General features: G+C 50.0%; 2 protein-coding genes and 1 long non-coding RNA gene across 4 annotated transcripts; 1 reads left to right on the forward strand and 2 right to left on the reverse strand.

Moving 5' to 3' along the window:
• Positions 1–443: 443 nt before the first annotated feature.
• On the reverse strand, positions 444–4693 carry gper1 (G protein-coupled estrogen receptor 1). Its single transcript, XM_003964773.2, has 3 exons — positions 4571–4693; positions 3048–3297; positions 444–2421 (listed from the first exon to the last, which is right to left on the reverse strand). Exon 3 carries the CDS (start codon positions 2085–2087, stop codon positions 987–989), a length of 1101 nt encoding a protein of 366 aa, XP_003964822.2. The 5' UTR covers positions 2088–2421; positions 3048–3297; positions 4571–4693; the 3' UTR covers positions 444–986.
• Positions 4694–5843: 1150 nt separating this feature from the next.
• gpr146 (G protein-coupled receptor 146) lies at positions 5844–13420 on the reverse strand. Its single transcript, XM_011604125.2, has 2 exons — positions 13134–13420; positions 5844–8810 (listed from the first exon to the last, which is right to left on the reverse strand). Exon 2 carries the CDS (start codon positions 8774–8776, stop codon positions 7781–7783), a length of 996 nt encoding a protein of 331 aa, XP_011602427.1. The 5' UTR covers positions 8777–8810; positions 13134–13420; the 3' UTR covers positions 5844–7780.
• A 1659-nt stretch (positions 13421–15079) lies between these two features.
• On the forward strand, positions 15080–22130 carry LOC115250006 (uncharacterized). 2 transcript variants are annotated; one of them, XR_003888584.1, is made up of 3 exons: positions 15080–15957; positions 17269–17426; positions 17510–22130. It is a non-coding gene; the product is annotated as an uncharacterized lncRNA (long non-coding RNA). The 2 variants fall into 2 exon arrangements; XR_003888585.1 differs by lacking the exon at positions 17269–17426 and having other exon boundaries at positions 17510–17607; positions 18536–22130.
• The last annotated feature ends 612 nt before the right edge of the window (positions 22131–22742 follow it).

The raw sequence follows: 22742 nt of genomic DNA on the forward strand, positions 1-22742 counted from the left end.
CCGGTTTTCCCAGTCACGCTATCATCTCTGCTCAGCCCCAACGCAGGCTGGCGAGACACGGACTTCATTTGGAGTTATAAAATCCTGAAGGCACACCTGCTGCAGCACATTAGCGTCTGCAAGCTGACGCTAATTGAAGGCGATACTCTGCACTCGGAGTTGTGAATTTCAGGGAAGATTGCGGCGCTACAGTCGGAGGAAGAATTTATAATGCTTGCTGTGGCCGATGAGCAAACAAGTGCAGGCTGTAAAACTTTATGGCTTCTCTAAAATCTCCGGTTTGGAGGCTCTAATAAGTAAACAAAAGGAAATCTTCGTATTAGCGTAACAGCGTATCATGGTTACCTGTATTGGGCAATTAATGACCAATGGAAGAACCTTTACAGCTTTAAAACTGTTTAATTGTTAAATGTAAATGAAATGAAAACACCATATACCTGCAAAAAAACCCAAAAAAACAACTGTCTTTAGTTCTAAAAATTAAACAACATTTGGTGAACGGGCTTGTTGGCTGCATGGAGAGAGCAATGCAAAGAAGTGAACACAGTATAGAATACAGTATGTAAATAGTATATGGAAACAGCAGTATAGGTCGTCATAACAACGGATTTTGCATTTAATGCATTTAAAGCACGACAGTAGACACATTTTGTGGGTTACCATGGTGATGATGGAGTATTTTAAATGTGTGATGTACTTCTTACAATACACAGGTAAGAGTAACCATTAGGTCTTACCTGAAGGAATAATATGCAGCATTTTATCAAAAGTTCTGGTTTTATCTACGACGTCGTTCGTGATTAATGGTGACGTAATGCGCTTTAAGGGAAGTCAGTTTGGCATCTTCTGGTGTTTAATTGTTTTGTTCTGAAAGGTTCCGACAGACAGGAAGCTGAGGTGATATTTCCGACAGGCGATAAATCGCGTTCGTGTGAACAGCTCTAAGCGCCCACTTCGTGCACGGCGCCCCCCCCGGGCGGCCGCGGTCACACCTCTGACACCTTGGTGCGCACGGGCAGGTGTAAATCAAGGCCGTGGCGACAGAAACGGTCCACCACCGACCAGCTGGCCTTCTGCTTAACGAAGAGTCGCAGCTTGTCCCTGAAGGTTTCTCCCAGAAAGCTGTAGATAATTGGGTTGAGGCAGCTGTTGGAGAAGGCCGCCAAGTTGACGATGTGGCCCGTGAGCGGGTAGTCGTGCCACAGGGTGGTAGCAGTCCTCCGGGAGGGGTCGGCCGTGCCCTGCAGCAGCTGGATGCTGATGAAGACGTTCTCCGGCAGCCAGCAGATGAAGAACACCAGGACCACCACCACGATCATGCGCAGGGCCTTCTGCCGCCGGGGCCACAACCCACGGTGCTTCTGGGCCCTCATGAGGATTCGTACGATCAGGGAGTAGCACAGGCCGATGATGGAGAAGGGCACCAAGAAGCCGATGGTGACCTCCAGCCACTGAATCTCAAAGACGTTGGCGAAGCAGAAGTGCAGCTCGCCCCGGTGCTGCGTCTGCACGATGGTGAAGGGCAGAAGGGTGGCCAAGATGGAGGCCATCCAGATGAGGCCACAGCTGAGCTTAGCGTGCTGCATAGTCCTCAGCGGGCTGCTGCTCACGGAGCTGGCCAAGGCGACGTACCGGTCGAAGCTCATCCACGTCAGGAAGAAAATACTGCTGTACATGTTGACCTGCAGGAAGAGGGACATGAAGGTGCAGAGCACGGCGTAGTCGTAATACTTCTCATTCAGATTGAAGACCTCGATGAGGGAATCTGCCACCAGGATGAGGTCGGCGAGGGCCAGGTTGACGAAGTAAAGGTCGGGGATGGTCATCTTGTCTCTGTGGTTCAGGTTGACCACCAGGATTAAGATGTTGCCGATAAATCCAATAGGGAAGAGGAGGATGGTGTACATGCAGGACAGGAAGAGGCCGACGATGTAGGAGTGGTACTTTTCGCCGTCCTCGGTCAAATACGTGGAGTTGTGCTCGAGGGAGAGATTCAGGCGCTCTGTGTTGTTAACGTACGTCCAGAGCAGAGAGGTGGGCTGCTCTTCCATACTGACCATGGTTGGAGCGTGTCTCACAGGCCACATGCACGTCGCCCGTAGCAACTACATCATCGGAGCCTGTTAGTTCCAGCGTACGTCTCCTAGGGGCCCAGTCGTGGATGCATTCGTGCCCTTCTGTCATCGAGGTTCATCTATCGATCATCCCTCGCGCAAAAGACGCGTCTCCGTGTCCTAACTTTGTCTTTGGGGTTTGTAACCCGATCGCCGCATCCCTGTCTCGTCTGAACCGCAGTCCTGAGATTAGAGGGTGGACTTATTTCCCCTCTCCAGTCATCGGATTTGGGTGCTGTTTTGTCTCTCCAGGTCCATCTTTATTCAGCAGGTTTTGGTCCAAGACACTCGTGTTCTGACACCTGAGCTGCGGAGCAGAAAGACGGGGAAAATAAAAAGAAAGAGTAGAAGAAGAAGAAGAAGAAACAGGGAAATCCTGCGCAAAGTCAGTGATTTGTGGTGCTTTATTTGCTGTGGTGTGCACGATTTGCCTGAGAATGGGATCATAAATGACTGTCGGACCTCAATATTCAAGCGTGGGACTTAAACAGATGCATTGAACTCCTCGTCTGTCTCTTCGGGACAGACTTGATGATTTTTAATGCTCGTTGAGATAAACATATCAGTCCCGAACATTTCACAGCCTCCTTTGTTTTCCCGATCTGGACGTCGCACTCATAAACGGTCAACCCTTCCTATTAAAAATAGCCTTAAAAATAGTCTCTGCAACAGTTCAGCACCTTCCCAGCGTGCACGGAGGCAGCGGAAAGGTGTGAAGGATTAGAATGATGCTTTCTTTTCTAACTGTCCAAGGCTCAATTTGACCTCAGATTAAGCAAACAGGCGGTGAAAGAAGCAACGACTGAGCAGTTCAAGGAGAAAGAAGGAGGACAGAGCAAAAGTTTAAACACCTGGGATTTTCACAATCTTTGAATCCTAAAAGTAAAATAGATCACAGACATTAACAGACGCAGGAATCAAAGCCTGACTTACGTTTTAGAACGTGGTTGTTTTGCCTTGGACGCTGGTCCGGTGCAGATGTCAGAGGCAGAGATGTGTAAATCTCATGTCCGGGCTTCTCTTCTGCACCACCTGCTGTTTGGCCCAACCCTGTCTGCAGCCGAGGGGAGGGCGGGAGCCAGACGGCGAGGCAGGGGTTGAGCCGTCGCTCCGGGTTTGTCACCATCACCACCCCATTCCCCTTTTTGGCGTCGTTGCCGTGGCGGCCTGTGATTCCAGGAGTCTACCGGAAGCAAAAAGGTCAAAAATCTGACCTATTTGGTGTGCGTGCACGCGCTCTGAGTAATTACACTCTGACGAGATGGTAATAAAGCGCTCACTACTGTAGGTTCCTCGGGCAAACAGGAGACAGACGGATTAATGTTTAATTCATGATCGGAGCCGTCAGTCTGAGTCAGAGGGACACAGAAAAGACCACGCTCGGGGACAAGGAGTGGCGCTAATGTCATTTACATTTATTTTTTGTCCAGCTTATTAGATGCTGTAATCCTTGGGTCATGTGTTGGGGGACACATTAACCACTGATAATAACTGCAGCACGTCCCACCTTACAGCTGATATTCACCAGGCACGATCGTCTTCAGGTCACACCCTGCTGTGCACCCTTTACTGACTGAACTGGGCCTTTGATGATCCTGATTTGATGGGTCTACGGCTGATTAATGGCAGCAGGTTACTCAGCGGGTCATTTGTGTGATTCTGAGACACTACCAAGGTGGGGGAGGGGGGGATGGGTCACTTCCTCCACCCTCCTATAATGCTAACTCCTCACACAGTGGAGCTCCGCCATCATTCATCTTAAATGGAGGATAAATGCAGCATGCTCTTATCGTTTAAATATTCAGTGTACCCGTTCAATGACTTAAGTACGTAGAGGTAAAATATGACCTTTAATGAATGCTAATTCTGCATTATTGAGCAGCATTTTGTTTAAGATTTTAGTCCCATCTCTGCTCTGCCCTTTACCTGCAACTAGAGCTTCATCTATTTTTAGGCGTCTAAACTGAAGTTTTGTCTAGTAACTGAAACAACTTGATTTCTTTTTCTACTCAGGAATCTGACTCGGTCTGTAGCCGTCCCGGGTGAATGACCTTGGCCCCATGCTAACAGTCCTGCCACTGCTTGTCTTATATTCTGGAGCAGGAGTCAGTTGTGATGCTGAGCCCCTGTGGAGGGTGTGAAGCCTCCTGTCTCTGAAAAATGTAGCTCCAAAGGTGAGAAAGCAACAGTTGTGGTTTGAAGGCCTCACTGCTCGTGGCCGTTTCCATAGTTTTTGAGAGGCTTTATGCTTCTGTGTTGTAACAGTGATGAAGAATGAGAGCAGACGGATGGGGCTAGTTTTTCCTTCGAGCTTCTTATCAGAAGGGTTGCACTTCCCCCTGTCACCCACTAGGTGTCCCACTGACATAACTGTTGAAAACCATGAAAAGCCCGAGGCAGAAGAAGAAAAAGTGTGGTTGGGCAATAAAAGTAGACCCTCACCTGACTGCACTCACCTGTCTGGTGGGTATTCCGCTCGCGTCTCCCATAGCAACGGTCTCCGGATAGAACAGGAAACATGTTTGATGTCGACGTTTTATCATTGGGTTTTCACTTTTCTGCTCCCAGGACTGTTCAGACTGGGATCATGTGTCAGCGATGCACTTCCTGAAGTGATCTGAGATAATTCCCCCCCCCCCCCCCCCGGTGTCTCTGAGTGGGAAGACGTGCACGCCGACACAAGCCACATTCAAAAGAACTAAAGCTGTTTAACGACCTGGAGTTCAGTGCCACGAAACGACATTTTTATCTTCTCCAATTAGATGTGAAAGCACGGCGACACTGGTGTCATCTATTCCGTCTGATCCAGTTCCACCTTTGTCAGGTGACTTTGAGTCGGCCCCTGCAGCTCTGACACTTTTCCTCTCTTCTCCTACTTCAAACATTCCGGGGCTTTGATTCACTGCCGCCCTCTCTGTGACTCTGGAACCCCTCGGCTCGTTCTCATCTTTACAATCTCCTTCCCCAGTTGGACCCACAATAGAAGCATCAGGAGGGGCGGCGTGCGCGTCAAAGCTGGACGCAGGCCAGATAAAACATGTAAAGCCAAATGTTTTTGGCTTCATAGGTGGTCTGAACGTCTGACTCGGGCTCAGAGTTTCAGTCTGGCTGAACATCAGATGGGGAAAAAACATTAAGACTAATGTGGTGCACACACACACACACACACACACACACACACACAGTGTGCTTGCTCAGCGTTACCTGACTACCAGACCGATTCATGCAGTTAAGAGCTTTTCCTGCTCTGCTCCGACTGGATGAAAGCCTGAGACTATTTCACAGCGCACGCTTGTGCATTTCTCAAATGTGGGTTTTAGACTTTAAAAAAATAAAATAAAAAAAAGTTTTAAACGACGCTATTTTATCAAATCTCACTTTTCAAATGGCCACCTTCTGCAGCCTGCCACCAGGGGGCAACAGGGACGCTTGCATGAAACATGTGGATGCATGAGTGAGCATGACTTGACTAATGAAGCTCTTATGATCCAACTGGTTGGTACTGGGAACACACCAGTTTGGTTGGAAGGTCGACCGCTAGCCTTGGCCTCTCTTTCCCGGCCGCCGCCACCGCCGCCGCCGCCACGCCTTCGCAGCGTTATCGTCCGACGCGGCGCTGGCAGATGTGCAGAAGACAAAACAATTCCCGCAATCCTTGGAATGTCTCACGTCCCCGTCCTCAGCGGTCTGGTTGGAGCGAGCAAGAGAGTGCTTTCATACACGGACACGTTTTTTTTTATATCCACGTTAGTTTATTTATCTCAGAAGGTAATACTGTATTTTAGAAGGTATCCGTATTGTCCCGCAAATCTCTCACATCCAATATATACACATTATTTTATATTACACACGTGCATACAGTCACAAAAGCGTCACATGTGGATTCACCCGGACAGATGAGGTTCAGCCGTTCACACATCCCATCACAACCACCCATATTCGGCGCCAGACTCAGACGGCGCCAGCGTGGACTGGAACCGGTGTCAGTCCAGTTTGACTCCTGTTACGCGTCAAAGAGCTCGTTGTTCTTTTCTTCAGCCATTTCAAAAGGTTTTTTAAAAAAAAAATCTTGGTGATAAATGTGGGCGAGAGCCTCAGAGCAGCCTGGTTTTACTGTTAAGAGTGAGACCTCTGTCTGCTATCTGACATCACGCCCAGCGAACAAAGGTTCTGGGGAAAGTGGAGAAATTCAAATAAACGACGCCTGAAACTCTGCAGGCGGAGCAGCACACTGGCCTCAGCTACGCTGCTGCTGGCTCCATGCTCGGTGCCAAGAAACCGAGGGTTTATCTTAAGGCCGAGTGTGTGTGTGTGAGTGTGTGTGAGGGAATGTTGGCAGGTAGAAGCAGCAGAACTGGAGACAGGTGAGCGGCTGATGGACCCAAGTTCAACCCAGGGTTCCTACTGGAGCTAACTCTGTTGGACTGGAGGTTCTGGCGCCTGCGGGCGGTTTGGATCGTTCACAGCTTGCGTCGCAGCGTGACCTCTGACCTCGCAGAGTCTATCAAAACTCCCACGGATTACGAGCTGATCTGTCAAAGCTAGAACGATAATTGGGGGATTTCATTGGGCTGGACATGTTTGTCTATGGGAGGATTTCTACGACAGCCGTCCTCCTTCCCGCCAGCACATCTGAGCAGCGTTCCGGTTCAAACCCGGTCTCCAGGTGCTCGGCAGGCCCGTCTGCTCGGGCCCGACGTGCCCCGCCAGCGATCGCCCTTAATGTTTAAACCCTCCCAAGCACTCGACAATGCTCACGCGATTTGGGGAATGTGCGCGCCGCCTCTCCGGGACCGCTCTGCGACCACGTGAGGCCCCTGGCGCTTCGTGGAATCAACACGACCGAGCGGAAAAAAACAGAGCGATGAGCTCAAACGAACAGCCTTTGATGACTGCTGGTTGCTTATGGAGGACAGGTGGTGTGATGGCGCAGATCACGAGGTATAACGGTTAAGTCTCAACCCTGAATTCAAGCTTTAAATAAGCATTTCACGCGTGAATGTGTGGGAAAACCTGTGGGGGAGCTTCCAAGAGCTGTCTATGCCTGAACGTGGAAGAGAGAAATGAGAACATGTCTTCATACCAGTGCATACACCTAGCTAAAAGGCAACAAGAATAGCTTGGATCTATAAGTTCTCTGCGAGAACGTTAGACATTGAGTCATTTCCAGATGACTGGCAACACAATTCAGAATGAAGAAACCCCCGATAGCGCAGGATGCTGGTTGGAGTTTGAGGGAAGTAAACAGTTAACGGTTATTTTGAAGCGCTGTGCAGCAAGCGGATGAATTCTTGGGGAGAGTTATGTTGCGCAGGAGCACGTAGCGACCCCACAGACAGCCATTCTGGCACGACGTCGGCACTTTGGAAATCCTTTTCTCTCTCCGGTTCGCTGGCTGGATCCGTTTACTCCCCTCAAACTGGAACCCGACAGAAATAACACAGCATTTAGTGGTTTGTGCTCGGTCTGTCCTCCGACAGATCGGATTCTGGAAGGTGACAGGAAATTCCACAGTCGGCTATGGCGCTCTTAACACAGTCCAGAGCAGCGAGGGCGCCCAGTCAGATACTGGCTCTGTAGGGAGGGGGGGAGATAAGTGCTGGCCAGGCCGGAGAGATGGAAAAAGAGGAGGAGGCGGGGCCTCCGGAAGCTCTCGAGGGGAGCTCTCACGTCACTATTTGCTGCACCGTGGAGTGTTCGTGAGGGCAGGACCGCTCTCCGCAGTGCAGCCTCCTGAGCAGCCGCTGGAGCCTGCCGGAGAAGTTCTTGTTCATCTGCCTGTACATGAGAGGCGTCACGAAGCTGCTGGAGAAGGCCAACAGTTTGGACACGCAGCACACAAAGTAATAGGTGGGCACGTGCTGGCCGTTGCTGACGTAGCCCGGCGGCCTGGCGACAGTGTGGACCAGCAGGATCATGTAGTAGGGGGTCCACAGGACAAACTGGACACAGACCGAAGCCAGCAGCAGTCTGTGGATGGAAGGATCCAAGCGAGCGGAGTCCTGGTCCAGAGGGGTGGACTCCTTCCGGATGCGCAGGATCAGCACGAAGGCGTAAAGGACGGCCACAGCCGGAACCACGTAGCCGATGAACATCATGATGGCGTCCGCCGCCTCCTTGTTCTGCATTTTGGAGCACTCCACCATCTTGGTGGAGATGTGGTTGCACACGTAGAAGAGCAGCGAGGAGAAGCTGGTGAGCACGGCCCCGCCCCAGATGAAGCCGCACACGTGTTTGGTGTTGTACACGCTGGACATGTACGTGCGAGGCAGCGCGCGCTCGATGTAGTAGTCCAGGCTGAGCAGCGTGGTGGAGTACATGATGACCAGAGAGGAGATGTTGAAGAGGATCAGCAGGGTGATGTGCACCTCGTTGTTGTAGTCCCACACGTGCCAGCGGGTGAAGGTGGAGCTCAGGAGCTGCGCCAGGGCCACCAGGTTGAGGACCAGTCCCGCGATCGCCATGTTGACGAAATACACGTCCGGCATGGTCATGGACACCTTGTTGGAGAGGTTGACCACCACCAGCAGCGCGTTGTAGCACAGCCCGAGCGGGAAGCACACCAAGAGGTACACGAGGGAGAAGATGGACAGGATGAGCCTGTAGTCCTGGCAGAGCTGGAAGTCCACGCTGGTGTCATTGTAGGCAGCGCAGATCCACATCGCTGGGCTCGGACGTCGAGTCTCAACAGGCCCCCTGCGGGGAGAAAGCCAGAGACGTTAGCCATCGCCACGGGAGAAGCCCTGTCACTTCCTGTGCTCGGTAGCCAGCGCGCACGCAGGCTGCAGCGGCGCCATTAATCGCCACTTCGCCGCATCTGACTGGCTGAACACAAACACGCTCCGGGTTTCATTTGGAACATTACGCTCACACCAAGTATTTCTCCTGGCTGGAGCAGAGCTCTGACGTCTTAGCGTGGCTCTGCTCCCAGCTGTGCGTCTCCTCCTCAGGGCCACACGTCGCACTACCGTCACGCTTTTCTCGTGGTCGGGCGGTTTGTTTTTCTGTCAACGCCACGGGTCGAGTCACACCTCCTCATCGGGTTACCGCCGAGGGAGCCGCGACGCCGAGCGCGCGTTGATGGGTGGATTTAGATTTAGGAGAGAAACAGGACGCAGACGCCGGTGAAGGGTCAGCGAGGACCTCGCCGAGAGGTCGGGGTTCAGACCAAGGTCGTGGAAAATGACCCCCGGTGGGGGGTCTAGCTGTAATTCAGGTTTCTGCCAGTCACGAAGGACGAACCCGGTCCGTTTAACGGAAACCAGGAAGCAGGCGGAACAGCTCAAAAGGGTTAACGGCGTTTGGCCGCGACCACCGGAGATCGCCGTGTTTTGCTTCCTTGGTAACGGGAGCGGCTCACCTAACAACGCGAGGAAATGCAGGAGTAAATACGCTTTCGTTTTCTGGTGCCAGTAAAGAGGAAATGTTCTTGACCTCACTTACGTAACAACACACACTCCCACACACACACACACACACACACACACAGTCCCTTCGCCCTGTAATCCAGTTAACTGTAATGAGACTATAGTGGAGGCGGCTTAGAGACGAACTGAAACTGGATCAGGACGGTGTAGAGTTCCGTTCAAGACAAGCGATAACGGACGGACGGTGGCTCTAATGACGGCCCTTTAATGAGACAAGCCTCCATGAAAGGACATAATTAGCTATGATGCTCTGCTGCGCTCCTTCCGCAACCTCTGATCATTTAATGAGAAAAAGACTTGAAGAGAAGGTGGATAATTAGAGAAGTCGGAGAAGGTGATAATTACAGAGCTCTCGGCCTGCTCCCATTCATCGGCACCTGTTGGAGAGATCCGACCCGCTCTTTCATTTCCTCTTGTCTCACTTTGTGGCTTCTTATAGCCGCTGGGCCCTTAAAAACGGGGAGATTTCGCTCGCGCCCATGCCAAATATTAGTCCAGCTGTGGTTCTAATCAGACAGATGTCCCCGTCCAAGGCCAGACGGACAGGAATCTATTGACAGATCACCAGTTGACCTTTCCAAGTCGAACCGTTATGTAATTGACCAAGCAATCGCTAAACAAGTTAGCTAGTGGCATGCTAACAGCATGTCAAGGTGCATTTCAGAAAAATCTCTTTTTGGTGAAGACTAAAAAGCCTTTGTTTCCCTCTTTTGTCTTCCTCCCACCATCCCATCCTTTGCACAAGTGACACAACATGAAAGGACTTTCAGTTGCCACCACCCAGCTTAAAAACCGCCTCTGCAGACACACACCGGTGGTGGTAACAGGCACTCTGCAGCACTCTCGGGTTCGAGGAAACCTCAGACAATGCGAGATATGTTTCAACAGTTCCACCGCCTGTGTTCTGACACGCTCATGTGTTCAGGGAAATCAGCTGATCTGAGGCCAGGCCGCAGCAGCTCAGGGCACAGGATGTGTACGTCTCATCTGACTGTGCCCGTGTTCCGCGGCGTCAGCGTCACACACCTCTCCTCTATGTGAAATGCTCATGTTGATCTCCTTCCCTTTTCCTTCCTGTGGAGGCTTCGCAGTCATGGGAGCGAAGTGTGATCACGGCTTCCTGGAACTGTCTGGAGTTGTTGTTTTACATGAGAATTGGAGAATTTCTTCAGATTCCGAATTAGCTGCATGTGGGAGGTTTGAAATCAGTCCAATCCGCCCGCTTTAGAGGTGGGTGGGGATTCCACGGAGGGAGGAAATGGGATCATTGTTCATGCTGTTGCTCTAAAAGTAAAATGGGAGGTCATCGCTGATGCGCTGGAGTTCATTATCAGAGCGCGGCTGCACCACAGAAACTCCTCCACAGTTGAGAGAACGTTCTAAACTGCTCCAGCGTCCACCAGAGGTCTATTTACTGTGCGTTCCTCATGCAAAAAAAACTCGTAGCAGAGTTGATCCTGACGAATGAAGATGGAAATGGAGAGAACAGCAAAGTCCGGGCAGTTCTAAACCCTGAAGGTACGAGGGGAACGGGCAAAAATGCAACACGGGGAGCTTCATTCTGGAGGTTCATGCTTGACTGTGAGCGCTATTAACTGTAATTATGCCAATTGGACCAGAAATTCCCTCTTGGGCCAGTTTACATCACCTCATAGTGCAATTACAAGCAAAAAAAACAAAAACCATGTGGGAAAGTACAGTCGCTCTCTGAGGAGCTCCTCAGGTGGCTGGTTCCTATAATTATGCTCTTCCTAACGACCTAATGCGAAAGAGCCTCCAGCCCAGACGCTGCCGTTAGATAAGCTTCCATGTCTGATTATGACTGAAGTCGATTCCTAACCGGCTCTTTCAGGGACGTGTTGATGAAGTTTCACACACGCTGCGAGCTAAAAAAAAGCCCCGATAACCTGCAATTAGGTAAAGAAATCCAAGAAACTGGACCATCATAAAGTAGCCACGGCACAAATTTGCTCTTACCTTCACCTGTAAATCATCTGCCAGCTGCTTGCTGTATAACTGTATAACATAACTGTATAACATAACTGTATAACATAACTGTATAACAATAAATATGAGTCAACAAGTGAAACTAGATCTGCAAAATCTGCAATTGTGCCACTGAAAATGAGAAACGGGGAGGAAATCTTTCTTCAGACTCTTGACGGAGCCTTCATTAAATCCTGTCTGAACTTTCCACCCTACTGGATGTCACAAGTTATTAAGCTAAATATTCCCGGGGGGGGGGGGCTTACTTTAGCCCCACCAAAAACAGAGAGAGAAAAAGAAAACGATCGTGCAAGAGTGACGCCCACGTGTTCCACGCTTCAGCAATCTGAAGCCAGATATGTTGGACTGATGGGAGCCGTGTGACATACTGGGCCCACACCCCTCATATATCCTAACTGGAATTTACAGGCTCTTCTCAGAAAGACTCACGTGACCTGCTAGCATCTGCAGCGGCGTGCAGCGGGGCAGAGCCCGAAATACTACGCACAGAAAATCAGATTACATCACAAACATTCCCAGATGTTGTGCGTGCGCTGAAATGCCAGAGGGTAGGTACAACACTGGTGTTCCTAAGCAACATTTTAGGCTTAAAACACGTCCAATCAACTCGTATTTACTCTGCACATCGCGCCGAGTGAATTCCTTAAATAACCAATCTGCTTTTAATCAAAATAGGCGGAACGATTTTTAGAAAACGTGCATTTGAAATCTTGCAAACAAAAAAAGAACATGGCACATTCACCTGCCAAGCAGACCCAGATAAAGTGGGGGTGGGATGGATTTCAATCACCCCCCCCCCACAACCGAAATGAGCCTGCACAGCTTCTTTGGCGTCCTTTAGAATCACATGTTGAACTGTCACAGGAATCAACAAAGTCAAAGCTCAGTGGTCAGCGGAAAGCTGGCTTTCCTCCCATTGAGCCCGAGCCTGCGGCCCTGGGTCCAAGGCAGCCCCTGGACCTGCCCCAGGGGTGGCAAAAGGCGAGATAAAACAGAAATGCCACAATTTGGTGAGTGTTTTGGAAAGTCAGCCAATGGCAAATGAGAAGGTTGTGGCCAACACATTTTTTAAAAAAAAGGACAGAGAAGCGTAAAACTAGGTTTAAAGTGATTCTAACCTTGTTTTATATGAATCCTGAACATCAACATCATGCGGATGGAAATATACACTGTAATTACACATTGTTAGCATTTTATTAGCCTCGGCAGATGAATTTAGCTGCGGCAAAGCCTCCAGCTCGGTGCGTAATTTCACCGAAAGCGTTTAGATCCGTGTGATTAAACTTTTTTCTGTAGCTCCGGAGAAAAGTGGCCCCGTAGGAAACGTTTTGTGTCGCTTTCTGACGCTTGAGAGCCACCGGGGAGGGTGAAGGCTGGGAAAACAAGCCCGTTTGCGTCTGTTTATGATCGCGTCTCCATCACACTTGACTGCTCGGCGCAAAGCCCGGATAGCTGTCACGGATTTTCACCATTATTCTGCCGCTTCCACGGCACAAACACGGCGACGAGCGGAGCCGAAACATCAACTTCTGCAGGCGGCGAAAGTAAGAGGGCATCGGGGAAGGTTTTAGGAGGGGAAACTCACCAGAAACGCAGTGATTTGACTCGACGACAGTCCTATGGTGGCATTGGGTCCGGATGGAGCATTTCCACTGGCATCTCTGGCTCCTTTCATTTGACAAACGGACGCGCTCGGGCTCTTTTTGCGCCTTAAAACGTCCAAAAACCGGGCGAGCGGTCCGCTTTTAGCGCATCTCCGCGCAGACTGGCCGTATTTCTCAACTTTTCTGACGAGGCTTCTGAGAAGGGGCCGTCCGATACAGACTTTACAACCGCTCGCGCGCAGCACCAGCCCACAGTGTGTACACACGTGACCCTCCCCCACCGTCTCCGCTGCCGCGAGGCCCGAGCGGCCGTTCTCCCCGCTGATTGGTCAGGAGGCGGAGAGGCGGGGTGCGCGGTGGCGAGATGGCGAAGACGCACGTACGCGCGCCCCCGCGCCCACGTCACTCACCCCCGTGTTATTAACAATTAATGATGCCAATCAAAGAGTTCGATGGTTGAATATTGATACTATTAATGATTAATGATGATCAGTTTGATCGCTAGCTAATATGAAATCAATTGAAGGTTCAGCGTGTCGGATTTGGCACCAGCCAGTGACCAAATACATTTTATCATCAACATTCAAACTTTAAACTTGACAGACTGGAGCTGATCAAACTCTTATAACAAGCATTGCTTTCTGTCCTTTTTTCGGAATATGCTAACAACTGTGGAGCCTCCATTTAAAACTACTCTTTAACGTGTTATCTGCTCGGACGAGCAGGTACTGCTAATAATAGCAATGACAGAGGCTTTCTCATGTGTCATTATGTTGCTTTGCAAACTCAGAACAAAAAAGCAACTCTCCACCAGACACATAATAGCTGCCGGGTTGTTTTAACTCACTTTTTTGACTATTAATGGAGCTTGAGCTAGCTTTTAACTAAAGTAGGTAAATGTGGTGGTATTGCACCATGTTTGCAGTTCTATTTAATTTGCTGTTTTCTCTCTTCAAATATGAGCACGACAGTAAAGAGACCATTCAACCCGTATCACAATGTTTAACAAACCCAACAGACTCGGCTGTGCTTCTATTGTAATTGTTTTCAACATATAGTAGCATTCGCTCTATCGCACCATTGTGTAGGTCATGTGTGTAGGCTGGAGCTGTGAGCGGAGCCAATGCACAACTCCAGATCAAAGTCTGAAAGGGATCTGCTTGCTCATCAGTTGCAGTGAAAAGGCATTAAGTGAAAGTGTGCATGACACGTTTTAACGAGGTTCCTAAACCGTGACCTTATCCTTTAACCCTCTCCTCAGCCTCTAACCATAAACAGGAGGTCTTGTTTCTGCATTAAAACATCGTTGGACACTTTGTTGGTGGGCTTCTTGTTGCTTCAGGCTCCAGTGAGATATGAAATAAGACCCAGAGAGGTCAGTTTGGGTCAGATACTCCTACATTAGACAATCTATCTGTCGGGAGTGATCGCTTTAAGCTCAATATCTGTTCCTCTGGGGAATAAATGATCACTTAATGTCTTCAAGGTTCTTTCCTTTGTCCTTCAGGGAAAATGAAATGTCAGTCTTGTTTCTCGGAATGAGAGGAAACTATCTTTGAAAACAAAAGAACAGCAGCTTTCCCCTCTGCATACTTGATTTGCACTCTGGGACTCGTTACAATAAATACAGCGTGTTGTTGACAAGGAGGCTCTAATCAGGGAACCAAAGTTTCCTACGAAGATTAAGGACTATGATGTCGATTCTTGCAGCACAAAGGATAACAGTGACAGAGAACATATTTATAAATTCAACATAGACGCAGTTCCAGACTTTAAAAAAAAAGATCTATGACATTGTGAGATCATGTTTCCATGGATATAATCCTTGCTGTATGGGATTAACTGTTCTTAGGTACTAATGAGTCACACAGAACTTGGGAGGACACGGCGTATTGTTAATAACACAACTGTAACTTGAAACATCAGTCCTTTATTAAAAAAGAAAAAAGGAGGTTTGGGTCGTTGCAGAGGTCTGAGATAATCCCGCACAGGCAGCGTAGTAACATCAGGTATTAATCAGAGCTTCTCTGTGTGTAAATCCGTCCCTTAATTTCCTGCTCAGCACCAGAGGGGAAACAGGACTGAAGTCCTCCAGTGAAGCCCCCAACTTCACAACACAATGTGGGGGAAGAAAAAATGGTGGGAGATATTTTATAGCTCTCTAAAGAAATGGTTCTATGCCCCCTTGACCTCCACTGCAAGTGATGGATTCATTCAGGGGAAGCAAAAACAAAGATAACAAAAAAAGAGTCAAAACATGCCAGGCAGACTCGGTGGGCGGACTGGAGCAGGAATCAATCGCGCTACATTTGTAATCACACTGAAGATTGTGGATTTGTCACACTTCTAATCTCTGTCCTCACTCTGATAAGAGGAACGTTTGGGAACAGTGACTGGAATGGCATCTGCTGAGGCAGAGAACATTCCCTTTTCACAAACAACTCCGGAACATGTGCTGCACTGATCAGGCTGAGACTCATCTCAGGAGTCGACGCTCAGCTTCCCACGCTTGTTTTCACTGAAGGACGAGTGAGACCAACAGTAAATGGTAAATGGTTCCAGCAGGAGTCTCTCACCTAATCAGTGGAGAGCGTTGGTGATGGGGAGACTTTTCTTCCAATAACACTGAAAAGAAAAAGACTGGTGGCTACTGGGTGGCCAGTTTGACAAGAACATGGAAAATCCTCTCGGTCCCAGCCTCCGTGTGAGCCTTTCCAGCCCGACAGTGACACGGCAGCTTTCTGATGGCCCCGGAGGCAGATCTTCTGGTTCCAGATGCTGTTCCGGACACCGTTCCCTCGTCAGGTCAGGCCTTTTTGAGTCCCTCCTGACAAAAACACGGCCGAAACGTTCAAACAAGGACAGTTTAGATACAAAAAGTAAAGTAAACATTGCGCAAATTCCTGTATTTTTGACTGAAACCGGTAAAGACAAGTGTGTGTGTGTGTGTGTGTGGACTTGTGTTTAAAGAGAAAACACATGTTTACTGGTGGCAGTTTGCGTGCCAGTCCCCAGGGATGTGATCGTTTACTGCAGGGGGGGGGGGGGGGTGCTGGGTAAGGGGCAGAGTGGACTGTGGGCCCGAGGACTAAATCACAGTTTATCCCCAATCAAGCTCGGAAATCTGTTCCTATTCTCGGAAGCCGCGGCACCACTGCGAGGCTCTGCTCCGCATTTACTCGCCCTTAAGACTTTAGGCCGGATGACGACACGCCGCTTGTTGACCAGTGAAAGTCTGTGCTCGGATGTTTGCAGAGTCAGTTCGGGACGAGGCAGCCACGTGCACGTTTCACGTTAATGATTAAACGCAGTGTGAAACCGAACTTCGGAAACCTTTGCCTCGCCACAGAAAACCGCCGACGGTGCAGATTTTGCACGGCTCCTTCCGAAAACCTTTACAAATTGCTTTTCAAATCGAGGGAAAGCACGGCGGCGGGCGTGTGCACGTGCGATAAACCTCGGTAGCCTGGGAGTGCACATTAAGCTCATTAAGTCTGTGGTGGAGATTATGGCAGACCGGGCTCCCTGTCCAGTAGCTGCAACGGCTCATCATTTTCAGATGGCAGGGAGGAAGTGGCTGGAAGAAAATGGCACACACCCACACGGCTGAAACCCAAACAATCCTCACCACACACCCCCACACTAACACACTAATCCCAAGTGTGTGGAACACTGTAAAAAAGCAGCTTATTTTTGGGCCCCAGCGGCTGATTCGTGGCCACACTGTGAGCCGACGTCCTGCGGGAACAGAGACGCTTCCCCTACAGCGAGATGCGTCTGTGCCGCCAGGCAAATCCGGCTTGTCCTCACCAGGCAGCGATACCAGGACGGATTCAGCACCGGACCGGTTCTGTCCCGCGTGATCCTGTTTGAACGGGTCGGACAAATAAAACAAATGCAAATATCTGCTGTTGCCTTGCGGCTGACAGGGCCAAAGACTGCAGAGCGTAGATGAACGGGACATGAGCGAGTTTGCAGTTGTCTGGTTTTAATGATACATTTTCAGGCTGCCCCCCCCCCCCCCCCCCACCCCCCACTCCCCACCCTGCCGCTGTCTGTCTCCGTTCATCTTTTTAAGTTAAATACTTGTGGTGTCTGTCTGCGTTGCTGTGACAGACGTTGCCAGACAGCACATCTGCTAAACTGGAGCTAACCGTGAGCATCAGTCCTGCGTATGAGTGAATCAATCAGACGTCTGCACCCCCCCCCCCCCCCCCCCCGCCCCCCACGGCACCCCTGCAGCAGGTCTCGGGTTTCACCGGCTCCCCTTGTTGGTACATGCCTGGCAGTAATTCTCTATGCTCCTTTTATAATCGCCGCTACGCAGATGACATCCTTTCATATCTTTGCATACCAGGGTGAAGGTGAAGATGAGGATCAGCCTCGTGCGGGAAAACCTGGGAGGAAAGCTGTGTCTGTCGGAGTGGGACCAAGGAAAAGATCGCTCCGTCACATGTAACATGCATGGACACAAGTTTGGCATTCACTCCTTTTGTCTGTTTTTGCTGTGGGAACATGGCAGGCTAACATTGTAGCATCTCCATATTTACACAACTGTCCCAAGGGAACAAAACTCTGTATAACGCGTGAACCTCACTGACTGTTCTCCTGGCATAGGTCACACGACCTCCCACACGGCAACCTGCGGACAATGCTCCTTCCTCTAAAACTCTGGTTTAAAATGAACCAGATGAGGCTCAAGTGCAGCAGGCAGTGATTTCCACTCTGTCCTGCAGTTAACTTTCTCTCAGACGCAGAATGAGCGCTGACCTCAGGTCAGCCTTGTAACGTATCCCTTTCAATAACATCCACCTCAGCCGTGCGCTCTGCAGTCGTTTTGCGGCACGTTTCTCCAGCTTTCTTTTGTCTCTCAGGGGATTTGCTGCCTTTTGTCAGAGGACAGTGAGTCGAACACTCCCGGAGAGCGGAGCGACCTCCATTAGGGATGCGGGATAATAAAGCTCTTCCCCCATCTCCTGCAAATTGGTCAGGGCCGTCGTCGTGGGAGACGTGCTCATCAGCGCGCTCGCATCATTATCCGGAGTGTCGTGCGCTTCGGGTTTGTGGCGAATGTGGTCGGAGGCATCAAAACAACTGTTTGTTTGTGGGTTCAGCCTCATTTAGAGTCACATTTGTTCAAAAAAACCCTCCTAATTTGTAGTTGCTTGGGTAGAATCCGTGTTCTAGTGACAGATTTCTGTCCAAAACATAGATCATGGTCGTATGTTGAAGCCTAGAGAAGCTTTGGCACCACCAGTCCTCAGACACAGGAGTGGGGGGGATCCAGTGAAGCCCCCCCCCAGGACTTCCGCCTCATGGGCCCCTTTTGCTCTGTTCTCCCCTGACCATAAGCCAAGCTTATTCCACTGTTTGGCTCCACCAGATGCGGCTGCCTCTACTGGACCGGCACCGTCTGGCCCCCGTGAGCAGATCTAAGAGGGATTAGCGGCCTGTTGTGGCGGATCGGCGAGAACAGTGGGAGGCTGTCCACACACAGCTGTGTGTTTGTGTGTTTCATAATGCTCCAGCCTCCAGCGTTCCTCGATCCCCCCCCACCCCCCATCCCCGGACCACCTTTCCCTCCCCCTGACCTCCCACCTCAGGGAGCTCTTGGACTACAGACAGCGTGAATTCTGCAATCTTTTTGGGAACTGGATGAAAGCTTTCAGAGTAACACGGTCCTCCCCCCCGAGGATAGCGGGGGAGTGCTCAGACATGCCCTAAAATACATAAACCAGTTTTTTATAGTGTTCCAGCCTCGTTAATGAACTCCAAAACCTGCTTTTATTGAGGAGGAGATGATATTTCCCCCACAATGCATCAGCCCGGACACATGACCCAAAGATGCCGCTCCTGGCGGAGACAATCGCTCACGTTCTTTCACCATCTGTTCGTATTTCCACCACGTTAGCGCCGTGGCGTCGGAGTCTGTTTACAGAAAACAGCCCCTGGAGCGAAGGGTTGGTGGTAAATGTCTGATGGAGAGAAACGTCACAACAAACGAGCGCGGAAAGAAAAGTGTGATGGTATAAATATGTTAAAAGCACCGTGATGAGTCGCTGCGGCGGCTCGGCGGCCGCAAACACACGGAAACATTTGTACAGACAGAAGCGCCGTCCTCCGGGGTTAGCCCCGAAGCTACTGCCTCGACGGTAAACAGGATTAGCTAAAAACAATTGCCGCGTTAACAATGTCATCAAGCAGAGCGCCAAATGAAGCCGCTCGTCTCCCGCTCGTCCAATCCGGCAGCCTGACCTCATTCCGTTGTTTACCAAAGGTTTAATTTTAGACTCATTGTTTGCTCCAAACGCCGTTCCTGACAGAACCTTCCCGCTTTTACTGGGGAATGAGGGCAGTCGGGGGAGAATTCTCGGCCTCTGGTCGGCACACATCGCCAACATCGTCTTTGCTTTTCACTCTCTGTGCGTTTGATGTCGCGGTTTGGCCGACCTCGAAAGCGCTCATTTCGGTTACTTTGGGCCTCATTTTGACTCACTGGCTGTCTGCCTACACCCTGTGGTCTACCATCCTCTACAACCTCCGCCTCTTGGTGTGTGTGTGTGTGTGTGTGTGTGTGTGTGTGTGCACATATTTTACGTTCCACATTAAACTACGTCTCATGTATGTTGTCATATATGTGAAAAATTCCCTTTTTTGTGGAAATGGAAGTGGATGAGGAGCCAGCAGAAGCCGGGCCGGCGGTCGGCGCTGCCCCAGCCGCCTCCCAGTCAGCTGATGTTTTTTTCTGCTCCAGTCACCACGTGGAAGCAGAACGCTCCATTAGCCTGTTAATGGACGCACAATCGCTACATTTAGTCGGCTCACCGATTGTTGCTGTTGTGGTTTGGAGTGCTTTTTTTTCTTTTTTTTACCCCTCTTGGACTTCCAGGAAGTGATGCGAGCAAATCTGCTGTGCCGTGTGTTTTTATCTGCAACAGGAAGCGGACGTCGAGCGACCCGATTGTGAATCGAGGGTGTGCACTTAAGTAAAAGTCAATACCGTTTCCATGGCATTTTATCTCCTGAAAATGCAGCTTCATAAACGTTTTTATTGTCTTCTTCTGGTCACACAAAATGAAAGCAAACCCTCATATTTACCCTCCGTTGGTGTCAAAGTCGGCCCTGCTGATGGGTTCGGAGGCAGCAGCTGGAATGTCTTTGATCCCAACAGCAGGAAAATAAATCAAAGCTCCGATAACAAACCCCGCCCTCCGAACGTTTCTTTATTCCCCGTTAAAACTGTCTTTGATGTGCTCCTTCGCCCCGGCGTGCCGAGGAAGCTGAGACAGCCTCACCTCTGAGACGGGTTTTGAGATTTCTGCCTGACGGCGGCTGAGCAGGAGACGGAGACGAGGCGCCGGAATGCTTTTAAACGCACAACAAAGAGACTCTGTGGACTCGTGCGCTTTATGAGCCCGCGTGTGCGGATGGAGGTCGTCCCGTCTGGTCCTCGCAGTGAATCACGTCAGCCCGTGTCGGCGTGAATGTTTGTGCGAGCGCCCGATGACAGCGGGGCAGGAAACGCTAACCATCTTTATGGGCCATAAATAGGAGATACATCCCCGGGCTGATGGATGCGCGTGACCTTTGGGCCGATTTGGTGACCCGGAGGAGCCCGGGTGGGAAACCCCAACGATGGGACGTCACAACTGGAGCACGGAGGAAGAAAGGCGGAGGTTCCGGCCTGATCCCCAGGAAGCAGGAGGGAACATCCCGCTCTGGTTCATCATCACATTTGTGTGTCGGAGCGTTTAAACCCGTCGGTGCTGCTGGTTCTCATCAAACCTGTGACGGATCAAAGCAGCTCCGGCAGCTTTGAGCGCAGCCAAACAGTTTCTACATGAGCACAAATGGGTCAGTGCCATCCTTTAGTGCACTGTAAAAACGCACTTGTTATCTCCCTCAGCCTGTAAACAACATCGGATAAACAGTATAATAAATAATAGAGGACCAGAGTGTCCCCATCCAACACTGTGAGCTAACAAATCTACAGATTCTTAATTAATCACAATCCAACTTTTAATTGGGAACATTGTGAGGACAATTAGTTTAAGAGAGGGGCAAACAGAGAATATGATCCCCATAATAGTTAAATACAAACATGTTTAGCACAAACAACAGGCCCATCAACAGCGAAGGCCCATAATAATAAACAGATTTGCTTCAGATTAGACTTTAACGACAGGTGAACTGACAGTAAGCTCAGCGTGAAAAGGTAACGCCAAGTTTACCATCTGCAGAAAGGTGCATCCAAAAGGAGAGAGAAGAACTATTTCTGGTTAATTCTGCAAGAATCGGAGCGGAAATGTTTCGTTTTAATATGGTTTAGCAGAACAAATGTCTTTTCAGCTAAGCTAACCTGTCGCCCTGTGAGTTCATTCTGTCTTATATGGAGTATAAATACAGAACATAGTTGGAATTTGGAGCCTGTAAAAGGTCCCAACACACCAGGGCCTGAAGTGAGCTTGTTGTTTTCCTCTTTCCCAACAGGGACAAATAAATAAGAATAAATAAATGCTTCTGACGCCTGCAGACGCCAGTTTTCCGTGCGGCCTTCTTTGCTCAGTCGACATGAATTTCTAAAAAAGCGGCCAATTTGTGTGAGTATTGTTCTAAGTACATGTGATGCCCACATGTTTTCCAAGCCGAAGGCTCTTGATCTCTCGTTCATCTCCTTGTGGTTTGGGCTCACGTTGTAGCTTTTCCACCAGATCAGACGAAATCCACAAATTCTCGGAGCTTTCTCTTCACTCCACAACCCCGCTGGCGTAGCGACGAGCAGCCAGCAGGGGATCCCAGTTCAAAATAAAGCTGTGGAACGGGGTCGGCACATGTGAAGTCTTGAAAAAAAATGTAATCTGCAAAGCTAAAAATGGTATTTTCTAGCAGCAAACACACACGCTCCTTCAATGCCGAGTCGCTCTCTGCGCAAAAGCCAATTTTCTGCTGCAAACGTACAGCGAGCCGCTCTTCTTATATAACCTGCTCCCTCCTTTTAAGTTCAAAGCATACTATTTGTCCCCGTGGGGTTTTGCTACGCTGTACTGCGGAGCTCAGAGAATATGAAAGTGCATTCCCGAGAACCGCGCTGATCTCACGCTGATGCCCTTTTTTTTAACGCTTGAACAGGCACCAGAACTCTGCTGTACCAGCTACAAAGGCCGTCGCTTCACCTGCTCCAGCTAGCGCGACAGGTCGCAAACCCATTAATTAAACGTCCTTTTTACTCCCCCTTCCCCCAGCAAACTCGGCTGTGAAGGCAGGGGAAACAGGAAGAAAGAAGAATAAATGCAACAGCAGAAACTGCATGAGGGAACGGGCGGGCCGCCGTCTGAGGGCTGCCAAACAAGCAAACGATCTGCTTTCCACTACACAAAGTACACGATGTGAGTCTGACTCCCAGGGGGATCGCGAGAAAAGGTGGAGAAAAACAATATCCGCCCGTTTGTCATAATTTGATGTACTATTAAGTCATGCTTTTGGCCCGGCTAGTCCTCGCAGATCTTGTTTCCTGCCTCGGTGGTGTCCTGGCTGCGGACAAAGCTTGCGTCACTGTGGACGTAATCCTAGAGGCCGGTGACTCAGTCAGC

This window comes from Takifugu rubripes, chromosome 5 (assembly GCF_901000725.2).
Source record: "Takifugu rubripes chromosome 5, fTakRub1.2, whole genome shotgun sequence".
Classification (NCBI taxonomy): Eukaryota; Metazoa; Chordata; class Actinopteri; order Tetraodontiformes; family Tetraodontidae; genus Takifugu; species Takifugu rubripes.

Coding starts and splice junctions, on each gene's coding strand:
- gpr146 (XM_011604125.2), bottom strand. CDS start 8,776: ATGTGGATCTGCGCTGCCTACAATGACACCAGCGTGGACTTCCAGCTC.
- gper1 (XM_003964773.2), bottom strand. CDS start 2,087: ATGTGGCCTGTGAGACACGCTCCAACCATGGTCAGTATGGAAGAGCAG.